The following is a 27,564-nucleotide window of genomic DNA, read 5'->3' as shown; positions in this document are numbered from 1 at the left end:
CTAGTAGGTAGATTTCTGTTCCAAAAACTAAAGAATATTAGGAATCGTTGTTGATAAGCAGGAGGTAAGAGATATTTTACTGATAAGTATAAACATGGTTCAACATTTCTATAGGCCAAACATTTTTTTAACCTTTTGGCAAAACCACAACAAAGATATAAAGGCAAACTCTGGATTGGTAAAAAGTTGTTTATTTTTATAAAACAGTAAAAGTCATTGAAATATAAATTCTCTTGAGCAGTGTTAATTATCACATAGTAATCCAAATGCAAATGAGTACTCCATTTTATCTGTTAATTAGCCTTCATTTACCAGTGATGTGAAAACTCAGCATCTTAACTGCTGGTAATCTTCATTTCACATTTTGCTTTCAGAGAGATTCCTTCATAGTTATTATCTACAACATCAAGAAAAGCTGAAATGAGGAATTCTGTTTCCCTTATCATTCTTTAGGTTTTCCAAAATTCAAGAGACCTATATATGTTGATATGAAAGTACCCAAAAACAAAGATCTGCAGTCCCCAGTCTCTTCACTGCTGAGGAGTAAGGAGAAAAGAATTAGTACCAAATTAAGCCTATTCATTTGGTATGGAACAAGTTGAACTGTGCCAAAATTTAAGCCAGCATTTTTTTTTTTTTAGAGCTCATGTGCCAAGCTACTTTTTTGCTAGGCTTTTATTAAAATCAGCATTCCCCAGCATCCTACTTTGACTGCAGTGTTTTTAGAAAGAAACTATCCAGCATTTTAGAGATACTGATCATAAGAAAAAAGATATGCAGATATTACTGTCAGATTATTTCCATGTCCAGTAAAACTCTTTAACCAAATGACACTCATTTTTAAAAGACCCACTACAAACAAGCAAAACAGAACCAGACACATGGAAACAAGGAACAAACTGACAGTGACCAGAGGGGAGGGAGATAAAGGGAGAAAGAAGGGTAAAGGGCAAGCCAAGGAACACAAATAGAGGACTCATGGGCACAGACAATGGAGGGAGATTGACTGTGGGGGTGAGGGGTGGGGATGGCGCAGGGGAGAGAGCAATGGGAAAGAAGGTGGGACAACTGTAACTAAACAATAAAAAATAAATAAAATAAATGCACTGGGGAGGATTACCCAAAGAAGTGATATCTAGATGGGATAAAATGTATTTTCCTATCATTTGCTGCTTCAGGCTACAATAAACATGTTTCTTTTGTAATAAAACATTTTAAAAGGCAAAAAAAAAAAATCCACTGTTAACATGCCTTTAAAGTTGCTTTGCCTGGTTCACCTATGAATACGTGGTTCCAACTACTCTGCTATGTATGGCCACTGTCATCTATTCTCAAAAACTTGCATAAGGTTAATATTGCCACTGACCTTCACTCTTGACTTCAGTAGCCCACTTGCTCACCAACAAAGCTAATCGATAACCGCTGATCTGAATAACAAACAGCAAAGATATAAATAATGCTTTACTTTTTCATAAAAGCCCTACATTAAAGATCTTCACTAATGAGATGCTAGATAATGTCTCTATGAAATATACAATGGGGTATTGCATTCACAAGAGGATTTGCACTGAGGCAAAGGATAAAAATAAGTGACTTCCCGAAATGATTGGGCATGTGATTAGCAAAATTCTGTAAAAGAACCCAGGAATTCTTGATTCCAAACCTTGTTCTAAGCTTATATTCTTGCTTTTCCTAGGTGAGATTAGAGAAAAATCTTCCTCAAAAATTTTTTTTCCTTCATAGATGGGCTTTGTCGTATTTTGTCCATAGATAGTGGTACCTTTTCCAGAGAAAAGAACAAACAGAGGACTAAAAGGGAATGTATCCAAAAGCAAGCTTCCTAGGGACAACAGGACCCAGAGTCACCACAAACTAGAAGGAATGTAGTTCTGATTTATTCAAACTACCACTGATTAATTTCACTTTCTACAACTGTACCACTTTAGAAGTTAGTCTTAATACTAGTATGTGTTCCATTTGAAAACTGACCAATAAATTTAGTTCTTTTTTGATATCTAAGTTTGTTAGATAAGCATGGTTCCATAACATGGTTATTATATTCCCAACCTGGTTCCCATGGCTAACTTTACCCAATCCATTAACTGGAGTAAACCTTAACTAGTGTGTCTTGAGATGTCCATTATGTTTCAGTTGCTGGTTTACACTCCACCTGCTTCTCCAGGCATGGTACTTCTTGATGCTTTTCTTCCATGCAAAGCGCCAGATGCTTAACATAAAACACCAGGACACAGTGTACATGGCTATGCCCCCAGCCTTCATAAACCACTTGGGCTTGGGTGAGACTATTTCACAGAAAAGGAGGTGAGCTCCTAAGCCAATCCTCACCCCAGTGAACAGAGCCACAAAGAGGAAGTCCACCACATCTCCAATGAAACTGTGGTAGTAGCCGGTTTCACGAAGAAACCAGCGTATCTGTAACAAGGGGTTTGTAATCTCACTTCCAAAGAGGACTGCATTGACCTCTGTGCCTGACTCTCCAAGCACCAGGGCCAAGATGATGCCCCAGATACTCAGAATGTGGTGAGCCAACATCAGGGAACCCTCAGACTGGAAGTAGATGCACCAGCCCAAGTCAAAGATGAAGTAGCCCAAGGTGACACACAGAACATATACTTGGAGAGGTGTATTGGGTGAGCCTGAAATAAACCAAGACAGAAACAAATTGAGTGACTATGGATGGTGCTGCCTTACACAGGGATCCTATGTTATTGTCGCTCAAATCTTTAAGATTTTATTTGTTTATTTTTAGAGAGGGCAAGGGAGGGAGAAAGAGAGGGAGAGAAACATCAATGTGTGATTGCCTCTCGTGTGCACCCTACTGAGGGTCTGGCCTGCAACCCAGGCATGTGCTGTAGACTGGGAACTGAACTGGTGACCCTTTGGTTTACAGGCTGACACTCAATCTACTGAGCCACACCAGCCAGGGCTGAAACCTTTTTTAAAGCATTGAAATGAAAAACATTGGTGATCACATGCTTTTTTAATGACAACCAAAGAAATACTAAATCTAAAATCATGGTCTTCAGGTTCAATTCCCAGTCAGGGCACATGCCTGGATTGCAGGCCACATCCCCAGTGGGGGCCACATGAGAGGCAACCACACATTGATGTTTCTCTCTCTCTCTCTTCCTCCCTTCCCTTCTAAAAATAAATAAATAAAATCTTTAAAAATAATAATAAAATAAAATCATGGTCTTTATCCAACCAAACAATGTTACGGGTCCCAGAATAAGCTGTTCTGATGAATCAGATTTCAATAAGTGATTTGAACACCAGCCATGATTTTAGTACCCTCTCTATGTAGCAGCATAAAATTGAATTATTTTGTTCATTCAATTAAAATCCTACAAAGTTCCTTTCTCTTTTAACAGCTAAAAATCTATTTCCAAAGCTTTTAATTATCCTGTTTTGAATGTCAGATTAATTTCATAATTTACCGAGTTAAATTACTGGACATTGGTAACCCTAACCCATCTTAAAAGTGGACTTTGGAAAGAACTCCAGAAATTTGTGTGTTACATGTCCAAGAACATAGGGTGCAAAGGTCTGACATGTTCAGATCCAGCTTAAAAGTTGCCTTTATATCAGTTTGACAGTTTAGAGAGAAACTCAGAAGTTCAATATAGACATCTAAGAAAATTTTTTAGAAAAAAGTCTAAGGTATTTTAAAAAACCTTATTCTAGGGGACTTATGGACTGAACTATGTCACCACAAAATTCGTGTATTGAAGCCCTAACCCCCAGTACCTCAGAATGGGACTGTATTTGGAGATAAGACCTTTAAAGAGGTAATTAATTTAAAATTGGGTCGTTGTGGGCCCTAATCCCATGTGATTGGTGTCTTTATAAAACAAGGAGATTAGGACAGAAGCACACAATAAAAGGGAAGGCCATATAAGGACACAGTAAGAAAGGCAGCTGAACAAGCAAAGTGGCGAAGCCTCAGAAGAAACCAAACCAGACAACACCTTACTCTTGGATTTCTAGCCTCCAAAACTGTTTAAAAAATTCTGTTGTTTAAGCTACCCAGTTTGTAGTATTTTGTTACGGCAGCCCCAGCAAACTAATACAGGGGGATACAATGTTCGTATCCTAAGAAAGTAACACTTGTATATCTAGCAGGTGTTCTAGAAAAATTAATATAGCTGCCCCAAATAATGAGGCATTGGTTAAATAAATGATGGTAAATACATACAACACAATATTATTTAATAGTTAAAAAGAAAAAGGAACATCTACATACATAAACATGAAAAGATGATATTGTTTGAATATACAATCAAGTAAAAATTGCAGGTAACCAAAAAGTACATATTATACAGTTCATTTGTGTCTGTTTGGAGGTGGTGGAAAATACTGATATTGGCTTTATGTTTTGTACATTTTGATTGATTACATTATAAGAAGCATTTAAATTTTGCTTTAAAGGTAGAGCTATGAAAAGCAGAAGCAGTAGGTGACATAGACAACATCAGAGTTAACAATGAATGAAGACTATCAATACAAATTATAATCAGTTTTCAATATTCTTTGATATTGTACAAATTATCTGAAAAAGTCCTATCCTTCTAAGACTACCCCCATTATAGATCCCTTTGGGAAAAATCCTCCGTCTCCCACCTACCTGGGTAGGTAAAAGGCCAAGGGCCATCAATGAAGCCAATATAAGCTGAGAGACTTATAGAGAGGACTCCATGGGCGAACGTAACCAGCCGGCAGCTCCACTCATAACTTCGGTGCTTATTCACATAGCAGAAAGAAATGTAGAGGGAGAGCCAGCCCCCCAGGCTGCCCAGCACCTGCAGACACAGAGCTAATGCCATCCTATGATGAAAAGACTGAAACAAAAAAACAGCAAAAAAAAGGATGTACCCTGTGAAAACAGCATTGGGTTCATTTATGTATAATCTTCATCTCTACTATAGAATAGTACAAAAATATTGCCTTCATTGAAGTAGTGCTTCTTTACAGCCAAGACTCTTCTATTTGTGTGGCTGTATTTCTGACTCCATAATCCTCAGAGATAACATGTTGGCAATGGGTAGATGCTGTAACCTGAAAACCAGGAATTGCATTCTGAGTTAGTTGACTGTCTAATATAATACATTGTTATAAGTAAATGTCAATAATAACCTCTCAGTGATGACTGACCCTGGACAAGGATATGCAAGTAATATATGTAATATGTAACAATGCATGTATTAGATATTATGTTCACATTTCAAAAATCCCAATAAGAAGCTGTCATGAAAATACACCACCACCAGTTGTGGTCTCTGCTAGAGCTCATATGACACATGGCAGTTTAGCATGGTTTTAAACTGATATAAAACTGAAGTTTGGATTTGGGTTATGAGTTTATCAGTGAAAATCAAAATTTGAGGTAAACCTAAATACAGAATTAAAAAGAATTCAGATATTTGGGAAGGGAAAATATTCTTGTTCTATTTAGTTCTGAAATTCAACTCAAAGAATGACAAAGGGGGAAGCAGGATTTTGAGGTATTGCACAAGTACAAAGTTTTTGTTGAGATATAAAAATGTCTTTAAGATAATTATTTAATTAAAAATGAAACAGAAAACTACACTTTGGAATTTTGACTGGTGATAAAGATGTTAGGACAAGAATGACTGTAACTGAGTCAATTTAGTCACACAGGACTAAAATCTAAAAATAACCAAGATTTTATTATTAATATCATTAGCTCCTCTATTAAAAATAGAAGTTAAAAAGTCAAAAACATTTTTTCGGATATCAGTCTCATCTCAGCAGGAATTTTCTGCATGGCTACACTTATTGTTCAATCCTACTCTGACAAGTGAAATACTATCTGTGGACCAACACACTCCAATATACAAGCCACTCCCAAGAATGCTATCCAGAGAAAGCTTTAGCAAGGTCAAATTTTGAAACAGCTTTCATCTGAAATCAGATTTCTACTCAAGAAAACAGTAGGTGTGATTCATAGACCTGAGTTCTTTCTCTGTCCTTAACTAGCCAATAAGAGTGTGCGGGCAAATCTTTAACCTCTTGAGCCTCAGTTTAAAAAATAAAAAATAAGTTTTTAAAAAAGGAAGAGAGAAAAGAAAAAAACAATTGAAATACCATACAATTTTACTTACATGTGGAAACTAAAGAACAAAATTAATGAACAAACAAACTGACTCATAGGTACAGAGAGCAAACTGATGGTTGCCGTATGAAAGGGAGGTTAGGGGCTGAGTGAAAAAAGTAAAGGGATTAAGAAGTACAAATTGGTAGTTAGAAAATGGTCACAGGGATGTAAAGTATAGCATAGGGAATACAGTTTATAATATTGTTATAATTATGTATGGTGCCAAATGGGTACTAGACTTATGTTCAGGGGGGAGCACTTTGTAAATTATATTACTGTCTAACTATAGTGCTGCACATCTGAAACTAATATAATAATACTGAATGGCAAATGTAACTGAAATTTTTTTTTAAATTGACATTAAAAAAGAGAAAAGTCTATAATTCAGTCCAGTCTGCGTTTAATTTGGTAAAACATTTAGGCCAATTTGCAGAGTAAGAACCAGAAATGCCATGTACCCTGAGTGAAAACCACACTCTCTTATTTCCTTTTAAAGGCCAGGGTCACCCGCCGGTAATGTGGATCTGCTCATTTGGATATACTGATTAGTATTTTTAGAGTCCTCTTCTCTGAATCCTAATTCCTTGGCAGAGCAGAGGAAACAGTAGACCTTTTACAAATACTTAAACAAAAGAACAGACAGCTGTAAGTGGCAGATACAACTCTGTGACCTTGGGAAACGTCACTCCATCTCTGGGATTCAGCTTTTTATCTTGGGTGAATGAATGGGGAGTACTTAGATGGCTGTTCCAGCTTAGAATTTCATGGCTCCGGCCTCCTCACTAGCACAGAGCGGGCACTCCTGGCTCTGGGCCTAGGTGCAGGCGTGGCAGGGGCGAGAAGCAAGCTGGGCGCCTGGCAGGCACTGCAACCGCATCTGCCTGGGTCCGGCCTACCGACTGCAGGCCACGCCCGGCCCCAGCGCACAGGAACCGGACCATTTGGCCAGCTTCGCTCAGGCGACCCAGCCGGTCGCAGAAGTCTCGGGCGCCCAAAGGCAGAATGAAGCCCCCCCCCCCCACCCCGCCAGCCCCCCAAAAGCTAGGTCATCTCCCGGCCTCTTTACCCACCAGCGGGCCGGACCGGCCGTGTCAACTGCGACCGAAGCGCAGCTCAGCCGCCCTAGCGGGCAGTTTTGCGCCACGTTGTTACCTGACCAAGCGAACCGGGAAACCTGGGGCGCCTGGGCTCTGGAGCTCAGGGCCGGGATTCCTGGGCCAGGAAGCAGCGGTGAGAAGGAAAGAGGATCAGGCTCTGACAGCTGAGAAGCCTGAGGCCTGGGGGCACCTGGTGGCTGGGAGGACGGAGCACAAAGCCACAGCTAGGCCAGGGACATTCCGAAAATGAGGGAAGTGTCTTCCTTCGCCAAAGGCTAGGCTGAAGGGTGGGATGAAATGATGTGGGGTTTTGGTAATTTAGTGGAGATGTAAGACCTGCAGGCTGTTGCTCTTGCTTATTTGTTTGTTGTCCTTTTGTTTTAGTAATTATCTATTCCCCCATCCCTCCCCATGGTGGAACAGTCCATCCAATAAACAGTTGTTGAGCACCTATTATATGCTGGCATCCCTTCTAGGCACTCTGGAGATGCAAGACATAGTCTCTGCCTTCATGCTAGAGTCCAAGCTGTGAAACAAGCACACAAATAACTAATTTTAGAAAAGTGCTCAGGACTGGAAATGAGAAGTTATTCTCATTTCAGCCTTGTCGCCAACTTGCCATTACAGTATGACATAAGAGTAAACCTGGCTTGATTACTGAATGTGTGTCTTTGATCAAGTTACCTAACTTTTCTGTACCTCTGTTTTCTCATCCATATTTAAGGCATAGTAAAAATAGCTATCTCATTAGGTATTGTGAGAATTTTACACACCTTACATGTGTAAAGTGCTTATAACAATATCTGGCACTTGGAAATCACTATGTAAATGTTAATTATTTTTGTTACGTCACTTTGGGTAAATCCTTTCTCTTTTCTGGATTTAATACCAAGGAAATTAAATGTGAAGAGATGACCAAACAAAAGTAGAGAGATGCAAATGCAGTAAAGAGGGCATCTGGCTTGATCAGCACAGGCAATGATCGGGTCCTGATAGTCTCAGACATTCATAAAAGCAGAAGCCCTTGAGCAGAGGTGTGAGCCTTTAGGCTAGGTCCAGGTAATAGTAAATAGTAAACAGTCTTATTTTAGTCATTTGTCTTGCCAACCATTCAAGAGTTAAGGATTGCAGTATTTTCATCTTTGTTTCCCATGAACCCCATATGAGGCAGGTTCAATAAATGTTTGCTGGTTGAATGAATAGTAAATGAACTTCAAAGAGTATATTGGAAACATATTGTGGCTCCTAAATCTTATTATGTATACCCCTTGGAAAGTGTTTTTAAAATACCCTTTGTGCAGGCCTTGAAGATTATGATTTAGTAGGCCTGGAGTGGAGCCTAGGAATCTGTATCTTTTAAAACCTGCTCACAGGGTCAGTGAGATGGTTAGTGATATATGAGAACCATTGCTGTTAGAGGACCTTAAATAGCTGATGCCAGCCTAAGATGCCAGGCTGAATCATCTTATTATGTGAATAACAGGAAACCTGCGATGTTATTGGACCAAAAAATAATTTTATCGTGTTCTCCATGCCCTTGCTACTTGAAGTGTGTAGGGCCAGCAAAATCTGTATTGCCTGAGTTTGATAGAAGCACAGAATCTCAGACCCTAACCCCAGGTCTGCTAAATTAGAATCTGCATTTTGACAAGGTTCCCAGTAATATGTACGCACATCTGGGCAGTGTTTCTCAACTTTGACAGCACAATAAATCACTGGAGTTTCTTTTTTTTAAGATTTTATTTATTTATTGTTAGAGGGGATGGGAGGGAGAAAGAGAGGGAGAGAAACATCAATGTGTGGTTGCCTCTCACATGGCCCCACTAGGGACCTGACCCACAACCCAGGCACTGGAAATCGAACCAGCGGCCCTTTGGTTCACACCCCATGCTCAATCCACTGAGCTACACCAACCAGGGCCACTGGAGTTTCTTTAAAAAAATAAAATCCCAATGCCCATTCCACACCCCAAAGTAAATTAGAACCTGTGTGGGTAGCAATCTTTTTTAAAGCTCCCCAGATGATTCCAATGTGCAACCAAAGTTCAGAATCCCTTCTACACAGACACTCACCTAAAATCAGTATAAAATAAATTGAAGAAGACAACCTGTTACAAGTAGTTTGGAATAGACCTGATAAGAGGTAATAATAGCCTGAAGAAAGAAAACATGAAGAGATCCATTTTACTGAGTAGAATGTATGCAAATCTCAACTTTTTCCCATTTGTTTTTGTTGCCGTTTTTTTTTTCTTCTGGTGTCTAAATGTGGAACTTTCTTCTTGCTCTGTTCCCCAGGAAAGAACAGAATATTCCAGAAAGTCTTCAGGAGTCTAAAGGCTGAGGGGATAAGGGAAGGTGCCAGTTCTTCCAATGGAGACTTTATTGGGCCTTTATCCCAGAGTGACTGAGATGCCGGGTTTATACTGCATTACCAGGGGTTGAATTTTATTAGTTTACATATCTTCGTGCACAATTCTTGTCCTACCAAGTCAGATCCTTGTCAATAGTGACATCCCCACAGAAAAGTTTTAGACTGTTAGGGACAATAGGAGACAGGAAGCTCTCCCCTAATTTATTTGAATAACAATGGCAATAATAATCACAATAATAACAGGTAACATGTATTAATGTACCAGACATTGTCCTGTGGTAGGCTGTTAAACAGATATGAACAGGGCCAGGTATCGAAGATCACTGGTTCCAAAAGCCTAGGGTGCCTACGAATGGGCAAAACTGGAAAAACAGGTACTTTGCCCTCAGAGTGACCTTTCCTCCCCTAGCATATCACTAGTCATGTGGTAGATCCTCTTAGAAGAGAAACAAACAAACAAGGAGGTAAGAGAATACTCTTAAGCATTAAGCCCCCAGGACAATGAAGTGCTGACCCACATCAAATATAATACATCTAGGCCTCAGCTGTGTTTCAGCTCCAGGCCCCAAAAAGCAGCAAAACCAGACAAGGAATGCTATGGCTGACATCAGGACCACCTGTACTGACTCATGATCCCCCTGCCTTGTCACTGACCAATTAGTGGAGATGACAGCCCTAAGAGGACACATCTGGAAAGCTGATGAATATTCTATAGAGACGCCCCTAGGACCTCCCTATAATCCCCACTCTTAAAAGCTCTAGCCCTGGCTGGCGTAGCTCAGTGAATTGAGCACAGGCTGTGAACCAAAATGTTGCAGGTTCGATTCCCAGTCAGGGCACATGCCTGGGTTGTAGGCCATGACCCCCAGAAACCGCACATTAATGTTTCTCTCTCTCTCTCTTTCTCCCTCCCTTCTCTCTCTAAAAATAAATAAATAAAATCTTTAAAAAAAAACCTCTCAAGATAGGACCCAGTATGCTCTTTCTTGGGAGCATGTCTGAGGCTTTCCTGTCTGTCTACCTCCCTCTTCTTCCCTCAAGATGGATTGCCTTTATCTTTTTCCTAAATTCCAAGGGCCCTTCTTTTGGCTTTGTAACTTGTTTCCTGATACCATGCCCAAGTGGCTCACTTTTCCTACAACTGTAACTTTCTAAATAAACTTTCTCTGAGAGTTTTGAGTCTTGCCTCTGAATTCTTTCTTAGCCAGAACTCAAGTAACAAGGCTGCTGAACCAAGGTCTGGTCTGACTACCTCCATTGGTCTAACACTTGATCTGTTTCGCCACCAACTATTTCAAGCTATTTACATATATGAGGGGGACCCCCAAAACACAGAATTATCTTCTGGAAGATGGGCCCCTTGTAGTACAGGTTTCTCCTGCGAGGTGAGTGTTCTAGCTGTATCATTGTACTACTTGGCGTTGTTGTGAGAGGCTGAATTCAGCTTAAGTGGATTTTTTTTGAAGACTCAGTGTCTTTGCCCATTTCATGGTGGGTGATTTGCAAGTGCACCTGCCCAAACCATGCTGAGTATTCAGCAGCTTTTGACCAAAAAAATCGCTTGAACCCTGTGCTTCACCCTCCCTATTCACCTAATCTGGTCCCAAGAAATTTATTTTTCCTTTCCCCAGATGAAAAAAGTCCTCAAAGGGAAACATTTTGCTGACATGGAAGATCTAGTGGCGGGAGGCAGGGGAACAGCAGAAACACCAAAAGGCATCAAAATCAATGATTTCAAAAACTGTTTCAGCAATGGGGGAAATATCTTGATGGGTGTGTTGCATCAAATGAAGAGTACTTTGAAGGTGACTGAAGTTTAAATGTGTAAGAATAAATACACAAATTTTTAATAAATAAATTCTGGAGTTTTGGGGTCCCTTCTCATATTAACTCTTTTAATTCTCACAACTGTTTGAGTTGCTCTATTGTTACTCCCATTTTACAAGTGAGAACTGAGACACAGAGCTTGCCCAAGGTGATGGGATTTGTAGGAGGCAGACTGGAGTATGAACCAGGCAATATGTCTCTGGAGGTCATGCTTTTAATCACCAAGATACACTGCTTTCATTGTACTAGAATATTCTCCAGATATGTACTATATTTTTCTGTATTCACAGCTCTGTACCTCAGTGAAGGACATTAGAAGTTGTTCAGAGAAAAAAAGATGAATTCAATTTTTTATCTTAATTGCCTATTATATACTAATTACAATGCTAGTCAAGGGGTTACAAAGAAAAAGAGACAGCTTCAACTGTAAGAAACTCCCCATAGTCTATCAAGAGAAGCAGTAGGTTCTGCAAATGTACTATGTGAGATGTAACAGGAGCATTCTTACTACACAGTGAGGAGAGGCACTGAGCCTGAAACCTAGGTGCTCAGACCAGGATTCCTATTTGAGTCCTGGGACTAAGCTCATTCTCCGATTTAGAGAAAAAGTCTTGGGAGCCCACAGCTGGGCCCACAGGTCTGGAGTCAACTAAAGATCAAGTATTAAATCTGGAAAGCAGCAGTAATTCCCCCCCCCCTTCTTTTCCCTAAACAATGACTGGTTGTTGCCCTTAGATTCTCTTGTGCCTAATTAGGTGCTGAAGAAGCTAACAAAACTATGATCAAATTTTATTGGGATTGTGAGTTTTAAGGAATCATGCAGAAATGAAAGGTAACTCAATCCTCACTTTCAGGCTTCAATTTATTCAACACCTGTCCAGGTCAATGGACAATGAAAGTTACTGGAGGCTGAGCATTTAGACTATAATTTGGTTTATCTCTATATTCTGTCAAGTAGAGAACCCAGAAATAGACCCCATAAATATAGTCAACTGGTCTTCAACGAAGGAGCTAAGGTAATACAGTGGAGAAATGATAGTCTTCCACAAATGTTGCTGGAACAAATGGACATCCACCTGCAAAAAAAAAAAATCTAGCCCTGGCTGGTGTGGCTCAGTAGACTGAGTGCCAGCCTGTGAACCAAAAGGTCGCCAGTTCGATTCCCAGTCAGTGCACACGACTGGGTTGTGGGTCAGGTCCCCAGTTGGGGGTGCATGACAGGCAACCACACATTGATGTTCCTCTCCCTCTCTTTCTCCTTCCCTTCCTCTCTCCCTAAAAAATAAATAAATAAAATCTTTAAAAAAAATTTAAATTTAATCTAGACACAGACTTTACACCATTCACAAAAAGTGAACTGAAATGAATGCCAGAGGTAAATGTAAAAAATAAAACTATAACCCTGGCTGATGTGGCTCAGTGGACTGAGCACCAGACTGTGAAGCAAAGGGTCACAGGTTGGATTCCCTGTCAGGGAACATGCCTGAGTTACAGGCCAAGTTCCCAGTGTGGGGTGTGTGAGAACCACATATTGGTGTTTCTCTTCCTCTCTTTCTATCTCCCTTCCTCTCTCTCTAAAAATGAATAAATAAAATCTTAAAATAAAAAATAAAAATTATAGAAAACTATAAAACTCCTAGAAGATAACATAAGGGAAAACCTAGATGACCCTGGATATGATGACTTTTTAGATACAATACTAAAGACATAATTCATGCAATAAATAATTAACAATCTGGATTTTATTAGAATTAAAAACTTCTGCTCTGCAAAAGAAAGTATTAAGAAAATTAGGGACTTCCGGCCAAGATGGAGGTATAGGTAGAAACACTGTGCCTCCACGCACAACCAAAATAAGGTCAGCAACAAGTTAGAAAGAAGATAACAACCAGATCTGACAGAAAAATGAACTGTATGGAAGTTGGAAAACCAAGGAGTTAAAATATATACATTCATTCAGACCGGTAGGAAGGATGGAGTTGGGCAGCTGGGCAGAGAGGAGTCACTGCAAAAAAGTGGTGGCACCACGTAAAGCTTCCCAGGCATGTAAGGCATCCCAGGTGCAAGACCGCAGCGGGTGGACTCTGGGCATGCAGGCAGCTGGCAGACCCAGCGAGGTGGTGACTGTGAAGTAAGGCACTGTGCACAAGGCGCCTCGCTGTCCGGGTGATTCCACATTTGCACGCAGATAAACCAGGAGAAACTGGGCAGTGAGACAGACCTCGCAACCCAGGGTCCCAGCGCTAGGAAATAAAGCCTCAAACCACTGATTGAAAACACCTGTGGAAGTTGAGGCACAGGGAAAGACTCCCAGCCACACAGGAGAGTGCATTGCAGAGAACCACGGATCCTAGAACGTGCACAAGCTCACCCACACAGGAATTAGCACCAGAAAGGCTCAGTTTGCTTGGGGGAAGCAGAGGAAGGGACTGAAACCCAACAGAGAAAGGAGCAAATGCCATTGTTCCTCTTGGACCCTGACCCCACATACAACTTCACAACCCAGGTACTGGGTTGCCCTACCCTGGTGAACACCTAAGGCTCCATTCCTCATACATAACAGGCTCGACAAGGGAAAAAAATGGCCCAAATGGAAGAGCAGATCAAAGCTTAGAAAATACAACTAAGTGATCAAGAGATAGCCAACCTATCAGATGCACAGTTCAAAGCACTGGTGATCAGGATGCTCACAGAGCTGGTTGAATTTGGTCGCAAATTAGATGAAAAAATAAAGGCTACGATAAGTGAAATGAAGGAAAATGCATAGGGAACCAATAATGATGGGAAGAAAACTGGGACTCAAATCAATGGAGTGGACCAGAAGGAAGGAAGAAACAACCAACCAGAAAAAAATGAAGAAACAAGAATTCAAAACAATGAGGAGATTAGGAACCTCCAGGACATTATTAAACATTGCAACATCTGAATTATAGGGGTACCAGAAGGGGAAGAGGAAGAGCAAGAAGTGGAAAAGTTATCTGAACAGATAATAAAGGAGAACCTCCCCATTCTGGCAAAGGAAATAGACCTCCAGGAAGTCCAGGAAGCTCAGAGAGTCCCAAAGAAGGTGGACCCAAGGAGGAACACACCAAGGCATATCATAATTACTTACCCATGGTAAAAATGAAGGAGAGAATCCTAGAAACAGCAAGAGATAAGGAGACAGTAAACTACAAAGGAGTTCCTGTCAGACTGTCAGCTGATTTCTCAAAAGAGACCTTACAGGCAAGAAGGGGCTGGAAAGAAGTATTCCAAGTCATTAAAGGCAAGGACATACATCCAAGGTTGCTCTATCCAGCAAAGCTTTCATTTAGAATGGAAGGGCAGACAAAGTGCTTCTCAGATAAGGTCAAGTTAAAGGAGTTCATCATCACCAAGCCCTTATTATATGAAATGTTTAAGGGACTTATCTAAGAAAAGGAAGATAAAAAACATGTATAGTAAAATGACAGCAAACTCACAATTATTAACAACCACACTTAAACCAAAAGAAACTAACAAACAACTAGAAAAGGAACAGAACCACAAAAATGGAGATCACATGGAGGGTTATCGACAGGGGAGTGGGAGGAGGACAGAGGGGGGAAAAGGCACAGAGAATAAGTAGCATAGATGGTAGGTAGAAAATAGTAGAAAATAGACAGGGGTAAGGGCAAGAATAATATGGGAAATATAGAAGCTAAAGAACTTATGACACATGGACATGAACTAAAGGGAGGGAATGTTGGTGGGAGAGGGTGTGCAGGGTGGAGAGGAGTGAAGGGCAGGAGATGGGACAACTGTAATAGCATAATCAATAAAATATATTTTAAAAAAAAGAAAATTAGAAGACAAGCCACAGATTTGACAGAAAATTTTTCACAAAACACATCTGATAAAGGACCATTATCCAAAATATTTAAAGGGCTTTTAAAACACCACAATAAGGAAACAAACAACTGGGTTGAAAAGTGGGCCAATGACCTTAACAGATGGCTCACCAAAAGAGGTATACAGATGAAAAATAAGAATATGAAAACATGTTTCACATCATATGTCATCAGGGAAAGGCAAATTAAAACAATGAGATACCATTACACATCTATTAGAATGGCCAAAATCTGAAAACAACAAATGTTGACAAGGACATGGAGCAACAGGAACTCTCATAGTTTGCTGGTGAGAATGCAAAATGTTATGTCCTCTTTGAAAGACAGTTTGGCAGTTGCTTATAAGACTAAATGTACTCTAAACATTCAGCAATTTATACTCTTTGGTATTTGCCCAAAGGAACTGAAATTTTATGTTCACACAAAAACCTGCACACAGATGTTTATAGCGGCTTTATTAATAATTTCCAAAACTTGGAAGCAACCAAGATGTCCTTTAGTAGGTGGATAAATGGATAAATAAACTGAGGTACATCCAGACAATAGAATATTATTCTGAGCAAAAAAGAAATGAACTATCATGCCATGAGAAGACATGGTGGAAACTTAAATGCACATTATTAAGTGGAAGTTAATCCAGAAAGGGTATATAACTATATGCATCCAATTATATGACATTCTGAAAAAGGCAAAACTATGGAGACAGTAAAAAAATCAGTGGTTGTGGGGTGGGGGTAGTGGAAGGGAAGTATGAATAGGCAGAGCACAGAGGATTTTTAGGGCAGTGAAAAATAGTATGGTATTATGGTGATGAACATATGTCATTATTCTTTTATCCAAGCCTGTGTAGAATGTGCAACAACAAGAATAAACTCTAAGTTAAACTATGGACTTTGGGTGATTGATTAAGCATCAATGTAAGTTCATCCTTGGTAAAAAACAAATGTGCTTTCTGATATTGATAATGGGGGGGGGGGGTCTATGCATCTGTACCATCTTCTCAATTTTGTTGTAAATCTAAAACTGCTGTAAAAAATTAAAGTTTTTTTAAGTTCAAATGGATAAAAACCAGAGTCTTGGACAGTACAGATAAATGTTTATCATCCACCTGAGTGATATGTCAAGGTAGCCAGGACTGCTGAAGAAAAGGGTCAGCTCTGGCACCCATGAGTATACAAGGGAGAGTACCATATGCCTGTGTATGTATGCATATATACGCACAGATGGGCTCATGGGTAGCAGAGTTGTCCCTTTATATACTTAAATTACTACTGGAGGGTCCTCTTGCTGTCTTTTTTATATACCAAGCCCCTTTCAGCTAGCCATCTCCTACTTCATGACATGAAATATTAGGCTTAATATAAGCGCCATTCAAACATCAAGAAGAGTTCACTCTTAATCATTTATGTTTAGATTGTCCACATGATTATTATTTATTAAAAATGTCTAATCCAAATTTTAGGGTTTTAGGGAAAAACCCTTTGGCTATTACATTTGTGAAGGGCCTCCTTTTTCCACAGATGAATGCTTACCTCAGGAATGGTAACTAAATTTTTATTAACCTAAGAAAGACCACAAGTATAGCTTTCTTTCCCCTTTAACCCCTCATTAAAGTCTCAGCACATTCCAAAGCTAAATATATATGATTATTAAATTATTATTTGTCTTAAATATATATTGCTTTCCACTGTAAATTATGAATAATTGACCTTCAGGATATCTGAGATATGAACTATTAGCCTTAACTTAAGTCTTCAAATGACTTGACCTTAAGTAGTTACTATTCTCTCACAAAATGAGGAAACTAATCTCTTCTCTGCCTTCAAGGCAGTTCTGTCAAAAATTAAAAAAAGAACTCTGAAGTCCTTACAGCCCTGCATTAATGTATGTTAGCTTTAGCATTGGTTTGGGGAGTAATACACTTAATTTGAAACATTTTTACCGTACTACTTTGTCATATACACTCACATCACCCCACAATAAAAGACACAGAACAATCATCTAAACATCTTCTTATCAATAGTGGAATAGTGTATATTAGCACTATACAAATTTATTTAGGAACAATGCGATTCCTTTGAATCTCAACATTTCTTTGGATATGCAGCTTTTCTTTAAGTTATCATTTCTAGAATGGCTTCATGTTACATTTCAACACACTGGCTCACAAAGGAGGCTTAAAATAACATTTCCAGGAAGTTAACAAGGATTCCTAGCCTATGTGGGAATTCTTGTGGGAGTCAGCATAGTATTTCAGACTTTGGTATTTTTCATTTCTCTTCTTTTTTAAAAGGAAGATAAAATATTACAGCCATGTTCAAAATTCACACCTGAGTTAAACATTTTGCTGGAAAATTCCACATTAAGGAAAGAAGAAGAAAGTGCAAAAAGAGGAAAGGGCTGTATATAGGTTTTTTTGCCAGCATAACTGTTGCGTGTTTGTTTTTGTGTTCTTCCTTCTACAGCCAGGATAAGGGAGAGAGAATAAGATAAGGAAAAACACAGGGAAGGTGAGAGTGAACAATTGCTCCTTAACTCTGTGACAGGTGTAACAGACGGAAGAGCATCTATAGGTACAGAAATATGCCCAGAGGACTGAGGAACTCAGCCTTCTGTAAAGAGGAGGGAACCTGGAGAACAAAATCATGAATGGAGTTGGTTCTAGAAAAGGGGGCAGTGCTAAAGAGAAAATTGGGCAAAAGAAGTTTTAGTCAGAAAACTTGGCTGAACAGGGAAAACATCAAGGCTTTGGTGGAGACATCAAATTCAAGTCTTTTCACAGATTTTAGAATTAGTTCAGAGATTATAGCTAAAGTCAGAGTTAAAACCATTATGTCTCTTTTTGATAGTTTGGCACGCCAGGCAAATGGCTGTCCCTAGAATGGGTTGGAGAATAATGGCAAGGTATCCTTTCTCTGAAAAATCACTGCCACAGTGATGCTGTCCAAAATATTTAGAACTAGAGGTTGGAGGTGAGGCACAGGCAAGGAAGTTCAAATTCTAGCATTGGTATATATTTCAATAATGCTAGAAGTCAACACATGGTTCAATCACAGTTTAAATCTCCAGAGGCCCTTGCTCATTAAGAAGGCAAGAATTTAGGTTAAGTGATAGAGGGGATTCTCCTCTGCTCTTCTGAGAGTAATCTGTTCATACAGAGAAGAGATGAGTCCCTTTCTTCCAATGGGGAATACAGGGCCAAGTGGAATAGGAGAAACTTTGTGGTCTCAGTGGAGGTAGGTGGGATGATTCCATCGATACCAAGATCTGGAAGGGAGAAAAAAACAAGTCAGTTGTAAAGCTGTTAATGTGATGAAGGAAGATGGGAATGGATAGTGACCACTAATAGGCATATGGTTTCTTTCTGGGATGGTAAAAATGGTCTGGAATTAGATAATAATGATAGTTGTGTGACCTTATAAATATATTAAAGACTACTGAATTATACACTTTAAAATGATAAATTTTATGGTATATGAGTTATATCTCAAAACAATATTTAAAATGTACATTACATGGTCCCCACCCCCCTCTCTTTTGTGGAGGTAGCTGAGGAGCTCCAACTTTTGGGGCTATGTGACAATTGGCCAATGAGAACTGGCTGCCTTGCTGAACTACCTAGGTTTGGACAAGTAGATTAATCTCTTCTGACAAGCTCAGATCTTTAACCTATCACTTAACTTTCAAATCTCTTTTGTTCTCAATCAGGGAAGAATCTCTCAAGGCATTACCTATGAAAATACTTTTTAGTAGATTCTTTGACTCAAGAGGCTACTTTCCCCCAACAGCATCCTAACTTCCCTTTCTCACTGTGCCAGCCATGTTCAAAGCTCAAGTCCACATTACAGTGTCCCCATAACAGGGTTACTGGCATTATGTGGAGAACTCCTAAGCCCAGTGAAGGGCTTGACATTTGGAAATTTCCACCTTCCCAGTGAGGATGGACATTTTGGCTTTGTTGACATGAGCTCCTTGTAGGAATGCTCACTGGCTGAAGCTTCTCTTTTAAGTGCAACTCCTCAGGGATAAAGTCCAGTTTGGCTCTCCACTCTGCCTCCTCCCTGCCACCCCATTTCTTTTTTCCAACCCAGTGACAGCTTTCTTTCCCAAGGTTTTGACCTAGCTTTTCACAAGTCCCTTGGCCCTGATGGATTGTTACTGTTCTCTCCCCTTCCATCTTACCCTGAAGAGTTAAAAGTGGAGGAGTTCACTGTTGCTTTGGAGTTATTTTGAGGTGCAGTGGGGCTGCTTGCATGAAGTCCTGAGCTAGGAGACGAAGGCCTGCTGTTGTTCCCAGGGGAACAGGGTGATGTTACTGAGGATAAGGAGAGGCAAAAACAAGAGGAAAGTAAAGTGGCTGGGTCGTGCTTGGACCTTGTGGCATGGCCCTTCAAAACATGTATCCCCAAAGGAGTCTCACCCTCTCCCCATCCCCACTTATCTGTCCAGCTCCTGCCATATTAGCATCAGCACCCAGCTGCAGAGGGTTTTTCATCATGAATGCTCTCCTAAGACCAGGCTCTGAAGAGGTGCATGGCTGGTTCTGCAAGTCTTAGACTTGTCAAACAGAAGAAGGACTGGTGCCAAAATCATCCTATTGTAGGACACACCCTGGGCTGGGCATATGCAGCCCCAGACCAAAAGGCAGGGTGGGAAAATGAACAAGAAACCTCAGTTTGGAAGAGTATGGGAATGAAAGAAAAGTACATAAGGGAGGAAAAGAGAGCCTGAGAGTGGAAATAAAGATTGCCAGCCTCCATAGTGTTCTCATCTCTGCAAACAAAAGGTACATGGTCTTCTAGAAAGAGTACAACAAGGAATGAGGTGACCCAAGTCTAGGTCCCAGCAGCTCTGTGGCCTGTGGCAACTGGCTTCCCTTCCCTGAAACTCATTTTTGTCCTCTGTAAAATGGCAGATTTAGATTAAACTGAGCTCTTGTATTTGCATTGTATGAACATTACATGGATAAGGTGACATATATTTTACCATCCAAAGTAAGATGTTTTGAAGAGTGGAAAGGCGTGCTATTGATAATTATGTCAGGACAAGAGGCTGACACTAGGATTATCCTTGGCGCATCCAGACTTATGGTTACCCTATTTAGCTTTCTGAAATGCTATAGTACTTTTTGAAAAGCAGAGTTCTGTACAAAATTGGTTTGAAAAACCCTCTCTTCTGTTAGCCTTTCATACAGCTTCTTTGGGAATGTGTAATGTACTTGAGTGCTGAGAAGTGCTATAATCAAAACAAAACAAAACATAAATACTTATTTAAACTTTGCTTACTCAGTATTTCCTAAACTTACTTGATCATGGAACCCTTTTTCTCTAAAACCGACTTTAATATCTTTTGAAACACATTTAGAACCATTATTCTCAGTTCTAATATTCCATTATTTAAAGGAATTCTGGTGTAATTCAGAAACTTCATCTTAAAGCTCACCTGTTCCAGGCACGGTGTTATGGACAGGAGGGATGGAGAGGGGGCCCAGAGATGCAGAGGGAGAGACCTGAAAGGCAACAAAATCTTGTAAATGTCCATTTCCACCCCATTCTCCAACCTTTGATACTTTTCCTGGGATGCTGGGTCCCATCTCTGCAGAGGTAAGATCTTAGCTTCCTTGACAATTTCTAGTCCAAACCTATATCCTGTCCCATTTCATAGAAAGGTCTCTGGACCACATACAACACCCAGCTCCAGCTCTATCCTGCTCCCACAGCTCTCTGCTGCTGACACCCAGATCTGCCCACCCTGCTGTGTATCCCCTGGCAAGGTTTCTTTAGAACTGCCAGGTCAGAGCTGTGCTTGAGTGCTCTAACAATGAAATGAGCATGCCCTTCTAGAATCGGCTGGGGCAGACGCTATTTTTCAGTCTTTCCTTCTTCCTTGGTAAAAAGGTTTTGCTTTTGCTCAGAGCAGCAGAGCACCAGTCCTAACAACCCTGTCTCAAGCTTCCCAGCCTCATGCATGAGTGGACCATCAGCTCTCCAGAGATCACTGGAGGAGCTAAACTTTGGTTTCTGAATATTTTATTTTGCCCTGGAGACCTCACAACACCAGCAAGTCTAAGATTTGAAAGGGGCCTAAGATAATTTAGTTTAGTCTCCCACAAAGTTCAGGAATCTCCCCCTCAGTATTACTATCCTAGAATGTAGAAAAAGATGAAATATACAGAATGGACTTTGGGGCCCAACAAATCTGGGTAGGACCTGGCTCCACTACCGACTATCTGTGTGACTTTGGGCAAGTTACCTAATCCCATTGAGATTTGGCTTTCTCATCTGTAAAATAGTACTAATACTTCCCTTATAGGTTCTTTTAATTAAGATTTAATGATATAATGTTCATAGAGCTTCCAACTCAATACCTGGCAAAGTATGCTGGACTTGTTAAATGTTAGTTCCCTTCCTTCCTGAAAGAAGCTGTTAGCTGCCTTGTCTATAGGCAGCTAACCTGTTCACATTTTCATTTGAACTGAAATCTTCATACATTCTCTCCCCTCATTCTTCTCATGCTGACAGGGAAGCTCTGGTGAATTTATTTTTTATCCTCATCTGAGGATATCTTTTCCCCAGCATATTGGGTTTTTTTTCTAATTGATTTTTTAGAGAGAGTAAAGAAGAAAGTGTGTGTGTGTGTGTGTGTGTGTGTGTGAGAGAGAGAGAGAGAGAGAGAGAGAGAGAGATGTGAGAGAGAAGCATTAATTGGTTGCCTCTTATACCACTCCCCCCTACTCCCCCCACCACCTCCCACCACTGGGGATGGAGCCTGCAACCCTTTTGTGCCCTGACCAGAATCAAACTCATGACCAACACTCCAACTGAATCACACCAGCCACAGATGATGAATGCTTTTTTTTAAAAAAAAAATTGTTGTTCAAGTATAGTTGTCTCCATTTCCACCCCCCACCATTTACCCCATGGCAGCTACCACCACCTCCCACCCCTGATCCCACCCCGCCTTGGTTTTATCCATGTGTTCCTGAAAACCCTTCCCCCTTTCTCCCCATTACCCCCTCCCACCTCCCCTCTGGGTACCACACTCCAACCAACTGAGTCACATCAGCCACAGCTGATGAATGCTTTTTTAAAGACATTGAGAAGTTTCTGCTCAGGGGGGTGTGATTTGATATTCCTTCCCTCTCGAGTTTGTAACATCCCATCCCAGCAGGATGCTCACTTCCTGTAGTAAGCATGGTAAGAGATGTTATCAATAATCTTTCTCCCTTTTCTTCTCTTCCACTTCCTGCTGCCACATCCAAGAAATTTGTTGTTTTAAAATAAATAATGTATTTAGTCACTGTGACCAGCTTCTAAGAGGTTTCCTTCTGGAGACAGATTATGCATATGCAAGGAGACATACATATGGCTCCTTCTTTTTAAATTTTTATATCAATGGTAGCATTCTGCCTACACTGGTCTGCACCATTTGCTTTTTTTTCCCCTGCTGAATGGTATATTTTGATGATTATTTCTTTTCATAAGCAGGAAAAAATTATGTCCTATTCCCAAGGAGACTGTCCCAATGACACCTGAGGAAAAGACAGGGTCAGAACATTTTCTCTATTTGCTTTTTTCATAAAAGCACAAGTATGTATTAATTATTTGTACAATGTCTCCCCCTCACCACTAGGCTGTGGACTTCATGAGGGCAGGAGGATACCAGAGTGGTTCACTGTTATACCCTCAGTGTCTACTATAATGCCTGGAACTTTGCAGGTGCTCAGCAAATACCTGTTGAATAAGTGATGAGAATGAGTCAGGCTGTTTCACAGGTCCTTCATACCCTCACTGTTTTTCTCCATGCTGGTGTCCTTGGTTGGAATTAAACCAAAGCAAAAGTCTATTTCCCATCTGCTGTAAACAAAGCACCAAATCTAAACATTGGTGCTTTGGAAAATTCCAATGTTCTTGAGACATGGTCCAATTTCCTCCAACACCCTACATAATCCCTACCTCCCACTCCAGCCTCTTTCCTCACACTCTCTCTCACTCCCCGGATTCCGGCCCATTCAAGCCTTCTGTGCTTCCTCTCCCCACCACACCAGCCTCAGGGCTATAGTGCACATTGTTTCCTCTGCCTAGGATGTTTTTCTGTATTCTCTCTCCTCCTTTTCTTCCCAACTCAGACCTTTACCCCATTAATGTCCATTCATTCTTCTGCTGTCACTTTCAGCATCATTTTTCAGAGAAGCTCTGACACTCTGGACAAAATTTGGTCCCTGCAATACCCATACATCTTTGCTGAAGGCTTCAGCACAAATAGCATTTGTTTATATCTGTTTTCCCCGCTGCACTGTAAGCAGAGATCACAGGTGTCCTGTGCTCCACTCTGTCCCACTGTCAAACATATGGTGGGTGCTCAAGAATATTTAAAACCCTGGCTGGCATAGCTCAGTGGATTGAGTGTGGGCCTGTGAACCAAGGGGTTGCCAGTTTGATTCCCAGTTTAGGGCACATGCCTGGGTTGCAAAGTCCCTAGTAGGAGGCATGTGAGAGGCAATCACACATTAATGTTTCTCTCCTTCTCTTTCTCCTTCCTTTCCCCTCTCTCTAAAAATAAATAAATAAAATCTTTAAAAAAGAGAAATATTTAAGAAAGGAATAATGAATGAATGAGTATCACATTTCCTCCAACTTAAAAATTTAATGGATTATCATTATTTATAGAGTATTTTGGTATCAAGGCCCTTCATGCCCTGGCTAGCGTAGCTCAGTGGATTGAGCGCAGGCTGCAAACCAAAGCATCACAGGTTCGATTCCCAGTCAGGGCACATGCCTGGGTTGTAGGCCATGGCCCCCAGCAACTGCACATTGGTGTTTCTCTCTCTCTCTCTCTTTCTCCCTCCCTTCCCTCTCTAAAAATAAATAAATAAATAAAATCTTAAAAAAAAAAACACAGTCCTTTAAAAAAAATTCCCTTCATGATCTGGCCCTCATCAATCTCTGTCTTTTTTCCAAACCCAACTCTAGCCAGACTGAATTGGTGTGATTCTCCAAAAGCATCATGTTGTTTTAGAATTCCATGTTTTCTCACAGACCATTCTTTCTGCCTTGAATACCAATTTTCTTGCTAATTTTGAATGTGTTCTTCAAATAAAATAGAGTGTCAGCCCTCTCAGGCCCAATTTGGGTTTTTCATCTGTGTTCCTATAGGACTCCTGTAAAGTTCCTCACACCCATTTTATCCCTTACATCTATTTCATTGCACTTTCTTGTCTTCTCTGCTTCTCTTTCTCAGTTTCTTCCCTTGATACTCTTCTTGTCAATCTCTCAAATGCTAGTGTTCTACAGGATTGAGACCTATACTTTCCTTTTTGCTTCCTGTGTACAGATTCCATAGGTGAGCTCCTCTTCACCCTGTATTTCAACATCATGTATATGTTTATAACTACCTGATCTGTATCTCTATTCCAGCCTTCTCTCCTACTCTCCAGACCTATAATCCTAAGTGACCATGGCGATTGCCACTTGGGTGTCCCACAGGCCTCACTGAACATCATAATAATGGAAAGAACTGAAATTATCACTTTTTCCAGTTCTCAAACTAGCTCCTCCCCTGTGTTTGCTTGTTCCATCCATGGAATCATCATCTATCCAATCAGCCAACCCTGAATTCTGAGAATCATCTCCAAGTGTCTGCTTTCCTTCATCACTCTCCATGTCACTACCCAATTTTCAGTTTATTAGCCAGAATCTAATAATTCTACCTTCCAATTATGTCCTGAATCATCTTTCCCGTCCCCCTCATTCTTACCACCTGGGTTTGCTTCAGCCCTCATTTCTCTACTAGACAATTACAATCAAATCCTTACTATTCTCCCAAGCTATCAAACTACCTTATTTATACTGAAGTCAGAATGATCATTTTAAAAAGCAAATATGATCATGCCAGTGCCCTGCTTAAAAATTTTTCAATGACTCCTCCAAGCCTTGACATTTTTTAGCATTGCACACAGTCCCTTCAGTCTGGTCTTTACCGATCTATCCATCCTCATCTTTCTACATTCCTCTACGTGGAACCACCAGCAGTTCCGTGAATACTTCCTGATCTATACCATTATTCTCATACTTCCTCCCTGTGAAAACTCCACCTCCTCACTTATCTGTTTCTTCACTATTTTTGCCTTTTACACTTAGCCCAGGTGTTATTTATCTTCTTGGGGAAGACTTTCTAACCATTACTTCCCAAGGCTTTGTTAGCTGTGACTACTAAGTTCTCCTAAAGAAGCTATCATGTTGTTTATCATTTGTTTATTTGTCTATCTCCCTTGCTAGACAATGAGGTCCCCTGGGAGAGGGGACAAATAATACTTATTTGTGTATCCCAGGACTCTGCATAAAAAACAATATGTAGTAGATAGTCAATAAATGTTTGGTGAAAGAATGAATAATGGTGTAGTTTTATGAAATAGCTATGTCCCTCCTTGGGCAAGGCTGAATTTTGTTTATCCTTAGTGCTAAAAGACATCACCATTAGCCTCAGTTCCCTTAACCTTAAACCATCCCCATCCTCAAGGGTAGAGAAGAACATTCCCACACCCACCTCTAGGCAACATCTCTCTCCAGAATAGAGAAGATATTTTCTATTCTTGAGGTCTGCCTGAAGTCTGGGTTATTCCCAGTCCTGACTTCTTCCCCGACCACCATAATTATAGATATAACTGTCTGCTTGACACTTCCTTTTGGCTGTCTAGGAGTCATGTCCAATTTAATATGACAACTCTAAATTCTTAGTTTTTCCTTTCAAAACTGTTCCTCCTGAGTCTTCATCATCTAAAAACAAACAAACAAACAAACAAAAGGGCAGCATCTTCCAACCAGTTGCTAAGGCTAAAACCCTTGATGTCATCTTTACCTTATTTTTCATACTCTACATCTGAGCTGTAAGCACATCTTGTTGGATCCACAGTTGAAGTATACTCAGAATCCAACCACTTCTCATCACCCTAGCCTAAGCCTCTATCACTTAGCCTGATTAATATAATTCTCCTAGCTAGTCTCCTGTTTCCACACAGATCATTTACTGCACAGCAACTCATGTCAGCCACTTAGCCTTCTCTGCTCAGAGCCCTCTAGTGGCTTATTTCACACAGAGTAAAAGCCAGGGCCCTTTCAATGACCTCCAAGACCTTAGATAGCCTGCTTCCTGTTATTTCTCTCACTCATCTCCTACTTCTCGCTTTCCTCCTTGCTGTACTCCAGCTACACTGGCATTCTTGCTGTTCCTCTAACATGCCAGGTGGTCTCATTTACTGGTCCCTTTCCTAGAACACCCTTTCCTTGAGATATTTCTCTTTCAACACTTAGATCTCTGATCAAATGTCACCTTATTAGAGAAGTTGTTTCTGACCTATTAAAAAAATCTCCCCACTATAACTTTCTATCTCCTTACCTTTCTTTATTCTTTATATTAGATATTTAATATAAAACATCTATTTGCTGATTTATTTACTTCATACACCCATCAACTCCAATCCCTCACCTTCCCCAGGATGGAGAAGACCTTTTACCCTCCAGTCATCACCTCCCCCTGTGTTTGGCGGGCACCTTGTTTCCTGGCCACTCACCAGACGGGAAGTATAGATGGGTGATTTAATGGGTGCAGTGACAGGACAGTTGATTCGCTTCTCCTTTTGGCGTCGGTTGCAGAACCAGACCCTTACCACCTCCTTCTCCATGGACAACTGCTCTGCAATCATGGATATCTCCTCTGAGCTAGGTTTGGGGTTCTACAGAGACAGAAGTGAGAGAGGTTGGTCAGAAGAACAAAGGAATAGAGTCAAGAACTGGGGGTGGGGGACAGACTTCCAAGGAAGCAGGATAGAAAAATAGATGAATCGAAAGCTTTAGAATCAGACCTAGGATGGAATACTAGCTTATCATTTACTGTGTGCCCTTAAGAAATTTTCTTAACCTTTCTGAGCCTCAGTCTTATCATTAAGAAATGAGAATAACAATGCCTACTATGAAAGATTATTGTGAGGATTAAATAAGAAAATGAATGTAAACTGCCAAACCCAAGGCTTGACACAGGTTCTCTTCTCTTCCTCCCTTCTTCAAGAGAAGTTCTGAAAAGAAGAGTCCATTGGTAAGTTATGTGGGAACAAGATAAATCTCCAGAACCCATGCTCTCCTCTCTGTTCTTTCCCCATAATCTAGTATATTTCTCTTGCGACACTGCTTCCTGTCCTACATTAAAATAGGAAATGATAAAGCTAAAATATGTGAATCCATCAAGACTGTGGAAATACATATCATTCTCT

At 40.4% G+C, this 27,564-nt stretch overlaps 2 protein-coding genes across 6 annotated transcripts in view; both read right to left on the bottom strand.

Annotated features, from left to right (window-relative positions):
* Positions 1 to 169: 169 nt before the first annotated feature.
* On the bottom strand, positions 170 to 7,412 carry TLCD5 (TLC domain containing 5). 2 transcript variants are annotated; one of them, XM_045836648.1, is made up of 4 exons: positions 7,207 to 7,412; positions 4,966 to 5,076; positions 4,646 to 4,859; positions 170 to 2,657 (listed from the first exon to the last, which is right to left on the bottom strand). In XM_045836648.1, exons 2-4 carry the CDS (start codon positions 4,969 to 4,971, stop codon positions 2,119 to 2,121), a joined length of 759 nt encoding a protein of 252 aa, XP_045692604.1. In that variant the 5' UTR covers positions 4,972 to 5,076; positions 7,207 to 7,412; the 3' UTR covers positions 170 to 2,118. The 2 variants fall into 2 exon arrangements, with proteins under 2 accessions (XP_045692604.1, XP_045692610.1); XM_045836654.1 differs by having other exon boundaries at positions 7,289 to 7,412.
* Positions 7,413 to 17,327: 9,915 nt separating this feature from the next.
* POU2F3 (POU class 2 homeobox 3) overlaps positions 17,328 to 27,564 on the bottom strand; it is a 105,399-nt gene continuing 95,162 nt past the window's right edge. For all 4 annotated transcript variants that reach the window (XM_045839015.1, XM_045839030.1, XM_045839038.1 and 1 more), the window contains 4 exons: positions 26,869 to 27,030; positions 20,742 to 20,808; positions 19,482 to 19,614; positions 17,328 to 18,566 (listed from right to left, as the gene is read on the bottom strand). In XM_045839015.1, the coding sequence (XP_045694971.1) occupies positions 18,527 to 18,566; positions 19,482 to 19,614; positions 20,742 to 20,808; positions 26,869 to 27,030 (402 nt within the window). In that variant the 3' untranslated portion in view covers positions 17,328 to 18,526. The remainder of the gene's footprint in view (positions 18,567 to 19,481; positions 19,615 to 20,741; positions 20,809 to 26,868; positions 27,031 to 27,564) is intronic.

The sequence above is a fragment of the Phyllostomus hastatus genome, unplaced genomic scaffold (assembly GCF_019186645.2).
Source record: "Phyllostomus hastatus isolate PE091 unplaced genomic scaffold, TTU_PhHast_1.1 phas_contig_113, whole genome shotgun sequence".
NCBI lineage: Eukaryota > Metazoa > Chordata > Mammalia > Chiroptera > Phyllostomidae > Phyllostomus > Phyllostomus hastatus.
This window is presented reverse-complemented; position numbering and strand designations above follow the sequence as displayed.

Excerpts from the sequence above, each read along its gene's own strand:
- TLCD5 (XM_045836648.1), bottom strand. Across the intron at positions 2,658-4,645 it reads TTGGCCTTTTACCTACCCAG|GCTCACCCAATACACCTCTC; the intron begins GTAGGTGGGAGA and ends GGTTTATTTCAG.